Raw genomic sequence first — 15,000 nt, 5'->3', positions numbered from 1 at the left:
CCTTGCGCAGCAGACAGGTAGCGACATGGTAAAGTTAGCTGTGATGCTAGCGGTGTGGTAACAAATGAAGGAAGAATTATTTCCCAAGAAAAACAGCAGGGAGTCCATCCTCTGGCGGTGGTTTGGCTTCAAGCAGAAATATGTTTTACAAGTATGCGGCAAAAGCACTGTTAATGTGTAGCACCATTTGAAAAGTCACCCGCTAGAGAATGAAGAGTGCTTGAAACTCCGCATGTCAACATCTCCGGCCGGTGCCACACCAACAAAATGCCGAAGCAACCATTTCCACATAAACACCGTATGAAAAAACTAGTCTAAAACAGAAGGAGATAACGTCCGCAGTAACCTACCACATAGCGAAGGACATACACTATTTGATTTCGTATTATGCAGCTCATTTTTATTTGACAGCTATTGAAATATCTCATGTGACATCATGCACAAAAGTGCACTTTATTTGTTTTAAACTATTGTAGTGGCGTTCTGTACAAAAAGTACACCTTAATTTAGTGTTGTTTTGATAAGTCATCTTGGTGACATCATGCACAAAAGTGCACTAATAGCTGGTTTTAAAAACGTCTCTGACAATCTTGCACTTTTTGTTTTGGAAATGACATGAATGTTTGTGCGACTGCTTAATAACTGTTTAATAAATACACTTTTGGTCAATTAACTTAGTTGTGGTTTCCCTCTCTGCATTTAAAATGAGCATATATTAATGCAGTATGAACAAGAATGTTTTAATGTAGACACATGGAATCATCATACTGCTGTGATTATATGCATCAAGTGTTCATTCAAGGCTAAGGCAAAATATCGAGATATATATCGTGTATCGTGACATGGCCTAAAATATCGAGGTATTAATAAAAGGCCATATCGATTCCCAAAAATGTTGTTGAATACACCCTTTCTGTCTCCATATCATCAATAAACGCTCTGAAGTGGGAAAGGGGTAGGATTAAATAAGCTTTGCTTCTTCCTACTCCTTTTCGGACATGATGTAAAGTGAAATGATATGAAATTGTGTGATATATTATGCTGTAAGTGTGTTCATGTTCGAAATAAACTAAAAGAAAGAAAATAAACGGTATTAGCACGTCAAATTAGCAAGCGATGCGGTCTCATTTCTATCAATTCGGCGATCAAATGCAAACTCAAATTGAATGCAAAAACAATGTAAAATGTGTACACTTACATCAATACCACATTTATGACGTCACCCTTGACAGCAATTCGAAATTCCCTGCCTGACTACAAGCTAGCTGGCTAGCATTGTTAGCTTGCAAGCCAAGGTCAGAGAAGAGTGAAGACCTTTTCTAACGTCAAGGTTTCCGCAAACAACGACCAACTTTACGCTCACCTTTGTCAACTATGAGAATGCAACAACTATATTTACAGACACACTCGCTATTTAAGTCACATATCCATTAAGTACAGCCGCTCTTGTGTACTCACCTCGCTTCGCCGAAGAGTCTGACCGGACAGAGAAGCGGAAGTGCTTGTTCTTCTAATGAACAGTATCTGCAATGAATGAGTAGTCGCCCTCTACTGGCCATATGTTGGTACTACAACACCGCCTTCACACTCACATCGTGTTCAAAGTCGTTTGAAGCGAGACGCTTGCCAATGTCGGCGGAGGGTCAAATGGGACATTTAATAACATAAAAATACAAAAATATTTTTAAATAATGACTTAAATGTTCCATTAATCGTGAAATAATGAATTAAAACACGAAATAATAAACTCAATAATTAAATGGTAAAATAAGAAAATGTAATTTTACATTAAATAAAATGTAAAATTAAAAAATAATTAAAAAAATAATAATAATAAAATAAAATGTAAAAAACAACAGTAGGGACATACATTGTGAAATTTACTGCAGTTCTTACAGCATTTTTCTCAAAATGAAAAAAAACTGTACTTTTTTTTACTGTAATAAACTGTGGTGCCGTTTTGGCATTTACAGTAATACACCGAAAAATCTACTGTTTAATAACACATGCATGTATCTCATTCCAATTATAATTAATTGATAATACATGTAAGTCATTATTTAAACATTTATTTATACAATTTTGTCCTATGGGCCTACACGCCACGCCAAATATTATTGTTTTCTATGAACAAATAAAGTGTTTTATGACTTATTTTCAATATCAAACATTTGTTCCAATCAGAATAAGCATTAAATAACATCAATTTAATGGAGTGATTTGTTATGAAGTGGCTATCCAAATGTAAATACCATCATAGTAATTCCATACTAAGTTGTTAATCCATGTATTGTAAATAATGCCAATGCAGTATGTAAACATTTTGTGTAAAGTTCCTGCCATATTTCTGTATTTTTTTGTTGAAGTACATTTGGAAAAACATGTAAGTATGAATAATATAATTACAAAATATATTCTGCATGGTCTTAAATATGTTTTTGCATCATTTCACCAATATCATCTCGCTCCAATTACCTATGTGTACAGCTCCACTAATGGACATTGGAGTGTTACTTTTTAAGGCAAAATTAAAGTATTGCTAGAAACATAATTTTATATGGGACTTTATTGTATTATATGTATAGTACATGTTCCAAAAAGAAAAAAGCATAAAACACAGTATATTTAAATATACTAAATGTAAAAAAGGGAATAAATATTCAAAATAAGATCATTAAACGAAATCTAGTTTGGTTACGCCATCATGAGCGCAACACAAGGTTGTAAAAGTTTCAACTACAATTCTAAATAAGATGTCAAAAGCAAACTGAAATCAAATACACACAGCTTAAAGATTGATCAATACCTATTTAAATTTAGTAATACCTAAATACGATGATTTATCAAAATATAAAATAAATATACCTGAACAGAACGCTCATGATGGTTACATCAAAAAGTAACGCTATGAATCGCGTTTTTCCAAGTTTTTGGGGCATTTTTATGCTATTTCCAAGCATCTCCTTTTTGTTATCGTTGACTTTAAATGGTCAAACTATTGCATATTATATATGCATGCCCTAGTAAACAAAACAAAAAGTCATATTTATTTTGATTGTTACATTTTGAAGTACATTTGTGCAGGTGGGTGCGAATGTACCCATTACCAGAGCTGTACACCTATATAAACACTTAACTTGTATGAGAGATGCACGTTATTTTTGTCAGAGTGCAAATATAGTTAATAAATAATAGCATACTATGCATAATTTTCATAATACTGTATATAGTACCTGACTTGCTTTCAAACTATTTTTTACAGTGACACAAAGGAAACATTTTAATGATGAAGAATATCAAAATACAAAACACATTCAGATTCATACGTTTATTACACATTACTATAGATTTTCATCGAGTGGTGTACACAGTACAGATAGAAAATATATTCAATAAATACACATTTCCTGCTGTGAGAATAAATACACTGCAGGACTTTCACTATCTTTTACTCTATTTGTCATCCCGTTTGAGGCCACCATGTGAGAGGAATGCACTTTATAATACACATTTGCTGGCAAATGATTGTTGCTGATGAAACTGCAAGCACAACCTATATTATTGCTCTCTTTGAGATATGATAAATAACCCATACTTGCCAACCCTCCCGAATTTTCCGGGAGACTCCCGAAATTCAGCGCTTCTCCCGAAAACCTCCCGGGACAAATATTATCCCGAAAATCTCCCGATTTTCAGCCGGAGCTGGAAGCCACGCCCCCTCCAGCTCCATGCGGACCTGAGTGAGGACAGCCTTTTTTCATGACGGGAGGACAACAGGGTGACAAGAACTAAATCATCCAGACTAGAGATAAATTGTATTATTATGTTTATTTTACCTAAAAATAAATATATTTATTAATTTTAAAAAAACAAAAAACTAAATACATTTTTACTATATTTTGCTAAAAACATCAAAATTAATTGTATTTTTATTTGTATTTTTTCGTGACTCCTTATTACATCCAGCCATAGAATTATACATTAAAATAAACATATTTGAAATAATTGATTTTAAATTATCATAATAATTCATTTAAAATGACCATATTTAATTATTAAAATAATTGCTTGTTTATCAACAACTTTAGCATTTTATTCATTACATTTTGAAACTCTCAGAAGCCAAGTTATGTTATATTCCTTAATATTTATTTATGCAAGTTTGAGGTATCAATTATCTAAACACAGTTTGTTTGCATATTTTCAGGATCTAGATATTTATATATATATATATATATATATATATATATATATATATATATATATATATATATATATATATATGTGTGTGTGTGTGTGTGTGTATATATATATATATATATGTATATATATATATATATATATATATATATATATATATATATATATATGTGTATGAAATACTTGACTTGGTGAATTCTAGCTGTCAATATACTCCTCCCCTCTTAACCACGCCCCCAACCACGCCCCGCCCCACCCCCGACCACGCCCCTACCCCCCACCTCCCGAAATCGGAGGTCTAAAGGTTGGCAAGTATGAAATAACCTGACTTTATAACGTTTTCTATTAAGGGCTTGTATAGAGGCCATTTTCTTTTAATTTGTAAAAAAAACAACAACAACAAAAACAGGCATTATATATTTAAAGACACAGATTTGTGTCAGCTTTGTGTTGATGACAAAGCGTATTTTTATAGTTGAGTTTATTATTATCACATGTTCATTAAATTATGTGTTTTTGTTCCTTTTTCCTGCATTTTTACTGTCGTTTTTCTGTCTGATTTTATTTAGAAAATATGCTGCGGGCTGCAAATTGCCCCTCGGCCACTCTTTGGACACCCTGTTTTATAATAATTCATATTTGAGAGCAATTCAAGATTGTGAACCCAAAGCCTGCACAAAGCTATCAACATGACAATTTCTTGGAGGTATAAGAACAATTCTCGCAACTTCAAAGTATTAAAAAAAAATAGTTTTCCGAATTGGAAACGACTTATTGTGCCTTTAAGTGTTTTGCAACCATGTCCATGAAAATATATGTATTTGTCAGCAATATTAGGACAAATAGTACATCCCGTAAGTGACAGGTCCACCAAAGAGTCCCGGGACCGGCAGACTGGGCCTGGGGAAGGGGTTGGAGGGCGCCCATGCTGCCGGGGAGCCCTGCATGTGCGCCGCACTGAGGGGGAAAGGCAAGGCGAAGGCGGACAGGACGGGCTTGGAGGCCAGTTTAAACTTTTCCAGCTCGGCTTCCTGCAGTCTCTTGGCCTTGGCTCTGCGGTTCTGGAACCAGATCTTCACCTGGGTCTCTGTCAGGTTGAGGGAGCTGGAGAACTCGGCTCTCTCGGCGATGGAGAGGTACTGCTTCTGACGGAACTTTCGCTCCAGGGCCAGCAGCTGGGAGGTAGTGAAGGGCGTGCGAGGTTTCCTGTTGTTTTTGTGTTTGCGTAAAGTACACGGAGTTGGACTCGAGCTACCTGGGAAAGACCATGGCAAAGAGAAACACAGGTAAGTAGCATTAATAACCCTCCTAATTGTCAAGACTTGGACTATGGCTTGGTTTGTTCTCCCGAGGTGCAAGTGAATTGGACCAGATGTGGCGTGAAGGTAAATACATGATTTATTTAAACACTATAACTACAAAAAAAAGGATCAAACAAAAGGCGCGCACAGGGGCGGAGGTACAAAACTAGACTATAAACACAGAACTTGCACATTGGCAGAAACTATGAACAATTAAACAAAACTTGCAAACTATGGCATGAATAAAGAAAACTTACTTGGATGAAAAAACGGCATGAAAAAGCGCAGCAAGGGTCATAAGGGTGTGTGGAGAGTATAAATGCGGGATGTCGTCAGACCGACAAACTGAAAACAATGAACTTAAATACTATAGACATGATTAACGAAAACAGGTGCGTGACTCAAAACGTGAAACAGGTGCGTGACGTGACAGGTGAAAACTAATGGTTGCTATGGTGACAAAAGAAAAGTGCACAAAAAGTCCAAAAACGAAACCGAACATGACTAAAACAAAAACATGATCACACAGACATGACACTAATGTTGGAACCAGCGTCCTCTACAGTGGACAAAACTAATTGTCCACTACAGAGGACATTCAAATTTGGTTTTATGAGGCAAAGATTCTAAATCTGTGATTCTCAACCTGTGGTACGCCAAAAAATCATTTAAAAGTTAAGTTAAAGTACCAATGATTGTCACACACACAATAGGTGTGGCGAAATTATTCTCTGCATTTGACCCATCACCCTTGATCACCCCCTGGGAGGTGAGGGGAGAAGTGGGCAGCAGCGGTGGCCGCGCCTAGGAATAATTTTTGGTGATTTAACCCCCAATCCAACCCTTGATGCTGAGTGCTTAGTTAAATATTTAAACACAGTGTAACTGTTCAAACTGTGCATATGTTACAGTGGCCAAGAATATTAACTATACTTGTTAAATAAAACCTCTGCCTTGTTTTTAATGACTATTTAGGCATACTACGCTACCTCAAACTGTGGTACGCCAAAAAAATCACTTTGTTAAATATTTAAATACGGTGTTACTGTTATAACTGGCCAAAAATATTAAACTTACTTGTAAAATAAAACCTCGGCCGACTATTTAGGCATACTACGCTACCTTATTTTAATGTTGGTCATGGTGCTTGGAGGTGCGTTCACTGCTGTTCTAAATAATGTAGGTCATTTCACCAACAAGAATGATCCAATAAATGTGTTTTATAAATAAACAATTATGAGTCTTTTACACAGGTAAGTAGTATTAATAACCCTCCAATGTGGGAACCAGCGTCCTCTACAGTGGACAAAACTAATTGTCCACTACAGTGGACATTCAAATTTGGTTTTATGAGGCAAAGATTCTAAATCAGTGCTTCTCAAACTGTGGTACGCCAAAAAAATCCCTTCGTTAAATATTTAAACACAGTGTTACTGTTCAAACTGGCCAAAAATATTAAATATGCTTGTTAAATAAAACCTCTGCCTTGTTTTTAATGACTATTTAGGCATACAACGCTACCTTATTTCAATGTTGATGATGGTACTTGGAGGTGCGTTCACTGCTGTTCTAAATAATGTAGGTCATTTCACCAACAAGAATGATCCAATAAATGTGTTTTATAAATAAACAATTATGAGTCTTTTACACAGGTAAGTAGTATTAATAACCCTCCTACGTGGGAACCAGCGTCCTCTACAGTGGACAAAACTAATTGTCCACTACAGTGGACATTCAAATGTGGTTTTATGAGGCAAAGATTCTAAATCAGTGATTCTCAAGCTGTGGTACGCCAAAAAAATCACTTCGTTAAATATTTAAACACAGTGTTACTGTTCAAACTGGCCAAAAATATTAAATATACTTGTAAAATAAAACCTCGGCCTTGTTTTTATGACTATTTAGGCATACTACGCTACCTTATTTTAATGTTGGTGATGGTGCTTGGAGGTGCGTTCACTGCTGTTCTAAATAATGTAGGTCATTTCACCAAGAATGATTCAATAAATGTGTTTTATAAATAAACAATTATGAGTCATTTACACAAGTAAGTAGTATTAATAACCCTCCTATGTGGAAACCAGCGTCCTCTACAGTGGACATTTGTGTTTTGTTTCTGAACCAAATAAATTGTCCACTACGGTGGACATTCAAATGTAGTATTTTTGAGGCAAAGATTCTAAATCAGTGATTCTCAACCTGTGGTACGCCACTTGGTTAAATATTTAAACACAGTGTTACTGTTCAAACTGTGTATATGTTACAGTGGCCAAAAAGATTGAATAATTTTAAATAATAGCTTGGCCTTGTTTTTAATGACTATTTAGGCATACTACGCGACCTTACTTTAATGTTGGTCATGGTCATTCTATTCTATCTATTCTATCTACTTGGAGGTGGTGAAACCACTGCTGTTCTAAATAATGTAGGTCATTTAGCATACAGTAGCTGTATAATCACTCGCCATACAGCAATGGATGATATCTGTCTATTACCTGACGGCTTCTATGTTAACTACCTCTCTTTGTTTATATATAATTATATATAATTTTCTGCTGGATCTACTCTCTGTTTTTTGCTGCAGCTGTTACATACACTGTAATATTTGATTGATTGATTGATTGATTGATTGAGAAGTTTATTGACATCTTAAAGAATTTAATCCATGTAATGCTTTAACAAAGGCAGATGGATGGCACTATAAGCCAAAAGGCTTGATACATTCAATAATAAAAGATATATAACCTGTAACATGTATATAAAAAAATCATGTAAAAAAAAAAAAAAAAAAAAAAGGGAAAATGATGTACATATACACAGTATACATGTCAGGTGATTTGAAAAACAATATATACAAAAAAATGGGAATAATATATACACTATGTACATGGTAAATGTTATATATTGTATATATTATATACAAATATAATATAATATATCAGTATGTATCCATCCATCCATCCATTTTCTACCGCTTATCCCTTTTGGGGTTGTGGGGGGTCGCTGGAGCCTATCTCAGCTGTATTTGGGCAGAAGGCGGTGTACACCCTGGACAAGTCGCCACCTCATCGCAGGGCCAACACAGATAGGTAATATAATATAATATATCAGTATATATCATATACTGTATATATAATATGTAAATATTACATATATGTTATATTTTATATTGCTACTACGGTATATTTTTAGTCTACTTTATACCTGCGTTATCCTTTCCATCCTTACACTTTCCATCCTTTGTAACTGAGCTACTGTGTGGAACAATTTCCCTTTGTGGATTATTAAAGTTCGTCTAAGTCTAAGTCTAAATCTTACATATATGTTATATTGTACTATGGTACATTTTTAGTCTACTTTATACTTGCATTATCCTTTCCATCCTTACACTTTCCATCCTTTGTAACTGAGCTACTGTGTGGAACAATTTCCCTTGTGGATCATTAAAGTTTGTCTAAGTCTAAGTTTAAGTCTAATGTGAGTTGAAGATAGCAACATTTTGTTCATGTTCTGACAAAACAATCCTATTTAATTTATTTGGATTGATATAAGATATAAACATTTTTTTTTTGTAATTGTATTTTTTATTTTGAATAAAAATTAAATAAAATAAATTACAAAAATAGTCATCCTCAGCCATTTTGATTTTGGAAAAAGTAGGTTTCACACTAAAAAAAAAGTTTACTAAGTTATGTATAAGATGTGGTTTTTTTTTTTGATTGATTGAGAAGTTTATTGACATCTTAAAGAATTGAATCCATGTAATGCTTTAAAAAGGCAAATGGATAGCACAAAAAGCCAAAAAGCTTGTTTCCATTGTGGTCCATTACATATTCATCACATTTGATACATTCAATAATACATGATATATAACCTGTAACATGTATATAAAAAATTATGTTAAAAAAAATTGATAAATGATGTACATATACACAGTATACATGTCAGGTGATTAGAAAAACAATATATACAAAACTGTGGGGGGGTTATACACACACTATGTACATGACACTACATGACTATGCACATGTTGACTCCAAGAGTGTGCAAAACAGAATGAGAAAATATATATACACTATCACCACATATAAACCTGTTTGATGCTTCAAAGAGTTGCTGGGGATCAAATTTGGTTCAGATGAGGTAGAGGTTGAGCTGAGCTGAGTGGAACAATTTCCCTTGTGGATTAATAAAGTTAGTCTAAGTCTAAGTGTAAGTATTACATATATGTTATATTGCTACTACGGTACATTTTTAGTCTACTTCATACCTGCATTATCCTTTCCATCCTTTGTAACTGAGCTACTGTGTGGAACAATTTCCCTTTGTGGATCAATAAAGTTTGACTAAGTATTGCTACTACGGTACATTTTTAGTCTACTTTATACCTGCATTATCCTTTCAGTCCTTACTATTTCCATCCTTTGTAACTGAGCTAGTGTGTGGAACAATTTCCCTTTGTGGATTATTAAAGTTTGTCGAAGTCTAAATATTACATATATGTTATATTGTTACGGTAAATTGTTTGTCTACTTTATACCTGCATTATCATTTCCATCCTTACACTTTCCATCCTTTGTAACTGAGCTACTGTGTGGAACAATTTCCCTTTGTGGATTATTAAAGTTTGTCTAAGTCTAAATATTGCATAAATGTTATATTGCTACTACGGTACATTTTTCGTCTTCTTTATAGCTGCATTATCCTTTCCATCCTTACACTTTCCATCCTTTGTAACTGAGCTACTGTGTGGAACAATTTCCCTTTGTGGATTATTAAAGTTTATCTAAGTCTAAATATTACATATATGTTATATTGCTACTATGGTACATTTTTAGTCTACTTTAAACCAGCATTATCCTTTCCATCCTTACACTTTCCGTCCTTTTTAACTGAGCTACTGTGTGGAACAATTTCCCTTTGTGGATTATTAAAGTTTGTCTAAGTCTAAATATTACATATATGTTATATTGCTACTCCGGTACATTGTTTGTCTACTTTAAACCTGCATTATCCTTTCCATCCTTACACTTTCCGTTCTTTTTAACTGAGCTACTGTGTGGAACAATTTCCCTTGGTGGATTATTAAAGTGTGTCTAAGTCTAAATATTACATATATGTTATATTGCTACTCCGGTACATTTTTAGTCTTCTTTATAGCTGCATTATCCATTCCATCCTTACACTTTCCATCCTTTGTAACTGAGATACTGTGTGGAACAATTTTCCTTGTGGATTATTAAAGTTTGTCTAAGTCTAAATATTACATATATGTTATATTGCTACTACGGTACATTTTTAGTCTACTTTAAACCTGCATTATCCTTTCCATCCTTACACTTTCCGTCCTTTTTAACTGAGCTACTGTGTGGAACAATTTCCCTTTGTGGATTAATAAAGTTTGTCTGAGTCTAAATATTACATATACTGTATGTTATATTGCTACTACGGTACATTTTTAGTCTGCTTTATAGCTGCATTATCCTTTCCATCCTTACACTTTCCATCCTTTTTAACTGAGCTACTGTGTGGAACAATTTCCCTTGGTGGATTATTAAAGTTTATCTGAGTCTAAATATTACATATATGTTATATTGCTACTACGGTACATTTTTAGTCTACTTTATACCTGCATTATCCTTTCCATCCTTACACTTTACGTCCTTTTTAACTGAGCTACTGTGTGGAACAATTTCCCTTTGTGGATCAATAAAGTTTGTCTAAGTCTAAATATTACATATATGTTATATTGCTACTATGATAAATTGTTTGTCTACTTTATAGCTGCATAATCCTTGCCATCCTTACACTTTCCATCCTTTTTAACTTAGCTACTGTGTGGAACAATTTCTCTTTGTGGATAATTAAAGTTTGTCTAAGTCTAAATATTACATATATTGCTCCTATGGTACATTTTTAGTCTACTTTAAACCTGCATTATCCTTTCCATCCTTACACTTTACGTCCTTTTTAACTGAGCTACTGTGTGGAACAATTTCCCTTTATGGATCAATAAAGTTTATCTGAGTCTAAGTCCAAGTCTAATTTCGCCAATAAGAATGATCCATATGTGTTGAGATAATTATGAATAAACGTGTTTTATTAAGAAATATTTATGAGTCATTTATGCAGCTATACACACTTTTTAAATTTATTATCACAATTTATTGTCGAGGCTAATCTGCATTTTAAAGAGTGCATACTTACGAGAGTTAGTCGAGAAGGAGTTCGCTTGGAACCAAGTGCTCTGCTCTTTATCGCCAAAGTTGGGGCTGGTGTCCCCCGCGGAGCCGCCGCTGCAAACGGCCTCCGCGTAAAAAGTCCTCGGAGAAAAGTGCGCGCTCTTCCCGGTCGGCAGCGGACTCCGACAGGTGCTTTTTTGCTTGGAAATCAAAGCCTCGACGCTGAACGGGAGGATCGTCCGGTGCTGGTCGTGGCTCTTCTCCGTCGGCGTGGCGTCCTCGGGAGCCTCGGCGTCCGCGTCCGCCTCCGCCTCCTCCTTGGGATGAAGAAGCGCCTTGGCGTCTGGGAGCGGGGAGTCCTGCGTTGGGTTCATGGTTGGACGCGAGGCGAGGCGGCCATGCACCTCCCGCTGGGAAGGAATGGAGAGCGGAGGATGATGCGTTCACTGACCGACGCGCGGCTCGCAATTGGGAACTTTTACGCACGGGACAGGACAGGAGCGTCTATAAGAGGAAGGGGTGTGTTCCCACTCCTCGGCCCCGCCAATCAGCTCTGTAATTTGGGGGTCAAAGCGCGGTTTTGATTGGCCCGCTGCCTTCTAAGGAAACATCAAGAGACCTTCTGAAAGGAAGGGGTAGTTCATCATACAGACCCCATGCCGGGAGAGGCCATTCATGGCCCTCACAAAGTAGCTTGAACCAATTTTAGCGTCATTAACCGGTGGGGAGGATTCTACACCAAAGTATGGCCCGGGGGACATTTGCAGCCTGCAGCTAGTTTTTGTTTTGTTTTTATTTGTCCTCAGCATATTGCAAAATTTAAATGAATTCACTATTGATGTTACACTAATTTGCAGATTGGTCGGTAGTTTGACCAACATTGTTGTTTTTAGCACTATAAATGTACAAAATGTATCAAAGTGGCCAACACACTGCTCACATCCATACATTAAGTATGCACCCCCTTGTGGAAAAAGTCTGGATACCCATATAGACCAGTGGTTCTCAACCTTTTTTCAGTGATGTACCCCCTGTGAACATTTCTTTAATTCAAGTACCCCCTAATCAGAGCAAAGCATTTTTGGTTGAAAAAAAGATATAAAGAAGTAAAATACAGCACTATGTCATCAGTTTCTGATTTATCAAATTGTATAACAGTGCAAAATATTGCTAATTGTAGTGGTCTTTCTTGAACTATTTGGAAAAAAAGATAGGTTTTTATTTGTATTTATAAAGGATTTTTGAATTGTTGCTATTTTTACAATATTTAAAAAAAATCTCACGTACCCCTTGGCATACCTTCAAGTACCCCCAGGGGTACGGGTACCCCCATTTGAGAACCACTGCTATAGACCATCCCTCCATCCATTTTGTACCGCTCGTCCCTTTCAGTGTTGCGAGGGGTGCTGGAGCCTATCTCAGCTGCGTTCGGGCGGAAGGCGGGGTACACCCTGGAAAAGTCACCACCTCATCACAGGGCCAACACAGATAGACAGACAACATTCACACTCACATTCACACACTAGAGGCAATTTAGTGTTGCCAATCAACCTATCCCCAGGTGCATGTCTTTAGAGGTGGGAGGAAGCCGGAGTACCCGGAGGGAACCCACGCAGTCACGGGGAGAACATGCGAACTCCATACAGAAAGATCCCGAGCGCAGGATCGAACCCAGGACCTTCGTATTGTGAGGCAGACGCACTAACCCCTGATCCACCGTGCTGTCCCCCTAAGACCAGTGGTTCTCAAATTGCTTCCACTTATACCACCTAAGACAGGGGTGTCAAACTTGTTTTAGATCGGGGGCCACATGGAGAAAAGTTTACTCCCAAGTGGTAAAATCACGGCACGATAACTTAAAAATAAAGACAACTTCAGATTGTTTTCTTTTTTTAGAAATAGAACAAGCACTTTCTGAAAATGTACATATCATAATGTTGTTGTTTTTTTACACTTACATGTTGCGGTTAATAGTATTCCCTCTTTATTTGTCATTATTTATATTTTCTGAATAAATGATGTGATAATGTTCATCAGTCAACTCATTGGTGTTCATTTTCAATCTATCAAGATAAAAAAATTATCAAAATCAAAATACAGGATGTTATTTATGTAGTTTGCTAATTTTCCTCGACTGGCGCACTAACATGTGTTTTTTTTTTACATAAGTAGCATAATCTACAAAGATACAAATAATTGCTATTGTGACATCTAGTGGACACATTTAGAACAGCAGTTTATTTCATTCAAAAACTTCGCTCATTTTTATACTTGGCAAACTCATCCCGCGGACCGGGTAAAACCTGTTCCGTTTGACAGCCCTGACCTAAGACAAAACGTGGCTCTCCAAGTACCGCCATAATGCCGGGAGAGGCCTTTCATGGCCCTCACAAAGTAGCTTGAACCAATTATAGCGTCATTAACCGGTGGGGAGGATTATACACCAAAATATGGCCTGCAGCTTGTTTTTTTTTTATTTGTCCTCAGCATATTGCAAAATTGAAATTAATTCACTGTAGATGTTACACTAATTTGCAGATCGGTCGGTAGTTTGACCAACAGTGTTGTTTTTAGCATTATGAATGTACAAAATGTATCAAAGTTTCGGGCACACTGCTCACATTCATACATTTTAAGTGTGCGCTCCCTTGTGGAAAAAGTCTGGATACCCCTATAGACCAGTGGTTCTAAAACTGTTTCCACTTATACCACCTAAGACAGGGGTGTCAAACTCACAGGTTTTCCTAACTCCTTCCGTCTGTGCAGACGCTTGTGGAAATCATACATGAATACCTTAAGAGAAAACGATTGCAGCTACTTGGGATACAACACTTCTCAGACGGCAAGAGAACTTTCAAATGTCCAGGTCAGCTGTGATTCTACGTACCGAAAAACTTTGTCCATTTGTCGAAGGAAAGACAACGAGAATGCGAGCTCCCGTGGATGTGATTAAAAAAAAGGTAGCGTGTGCTTTGTATAACCAGCCGTTGAGGGAAGACTACGGAAAACGGCGAATGCTTTTGGACCGGCAAAGCAGACTGTATCAGTTATTGTCCGCCATGTATGTCGCCGACTCAACGTCTAGGTCCAGAGTATATAAAGTCACCAAAAACGAATGGACAATGAAGGTGAAGGCAAAAGAGTGAGGAGTGTCCTGAGCAGATATCTAGATCCCAAGATTAATTGTTGTCAAATGTTCTTTGTCACATTGTGTACTTTCACATGTTTTACTAAAGATTTGATTAATTTATGATGTCTCAGGTGTGATTCACTACAATAGGGCCTCCATCCATCCATTATAAACAATACTAAATAAT

General features: G+C 36.3%; 2 protein-coding genes across 3 annotated transcripts in view; both read right to left on the bottom strand.

The window, feature by feature from the left end:
• The window catches only part of atp5pd (ATP synthase peripheral stalk subunit d), a 6,010-nt gene extending 4,443 nt beyond the window's left edge, over positions 1-1,567 (bottom strand). The window contains exon 1 of one of the 2 annotated variants that reach the window (XM_061922768.2): positions 1,459-1,567. The gene's annotated coding sequence lies outside the window, so the exon portion shown is untranslated. The remainder of the gene's footprint in view (positions 1-1,458) is intronic. The other variant, XM_072916384.1, reaches the window with a different exon arrangement.
• A 2,947-nt stretch (positions 1,568-4,514) lies between these two features.
• LOC133624362 (homeobox protein MSH-B-like) lies at positions 4,515-12,360 on the bottom strand. The gene is made up of 4 exons (XM_072916462.1): positions 12,337-12,360; positions 12,166-12,282; positions 11,709-12,093; positions 4,515-5,455 (listed from the first exon to the last, which is right to left on the bottom strand). Exons 1-4 carry the CDS (start codon positions 12,358-12,360, stop codon positions 5,034-5,036), a joined length of 948 nt encoding a protein of 315 aa, XP_072772563.1. The 3' UTR covers positions 4,515-5,033.
• Positions 12,361-15,000: the final 2,640 nt, after the last annotated feature.

This window comes from Nerophis lumbriciformis, linkage group LG27 (assembly GCF_033978685.3).
Source record: "Nerophis lumbriciformis linkage group LG27, RoL_Nlum_v2.1, whole genome shotgun sequence".
NCBI classification, from domain to species: domain Eukaryota; kingdom Metazoa; phylum Chordata; class Actinopteri; order Syngnathiformes; family Syngnathidae; genus Nerophis; species Nerophis lumbriciformis.
The sequence above is the reverse complement of the archived record's forward strand: the minus strand, read 5'-3'. Positions and strand labels throughout refer to the sequence as shown.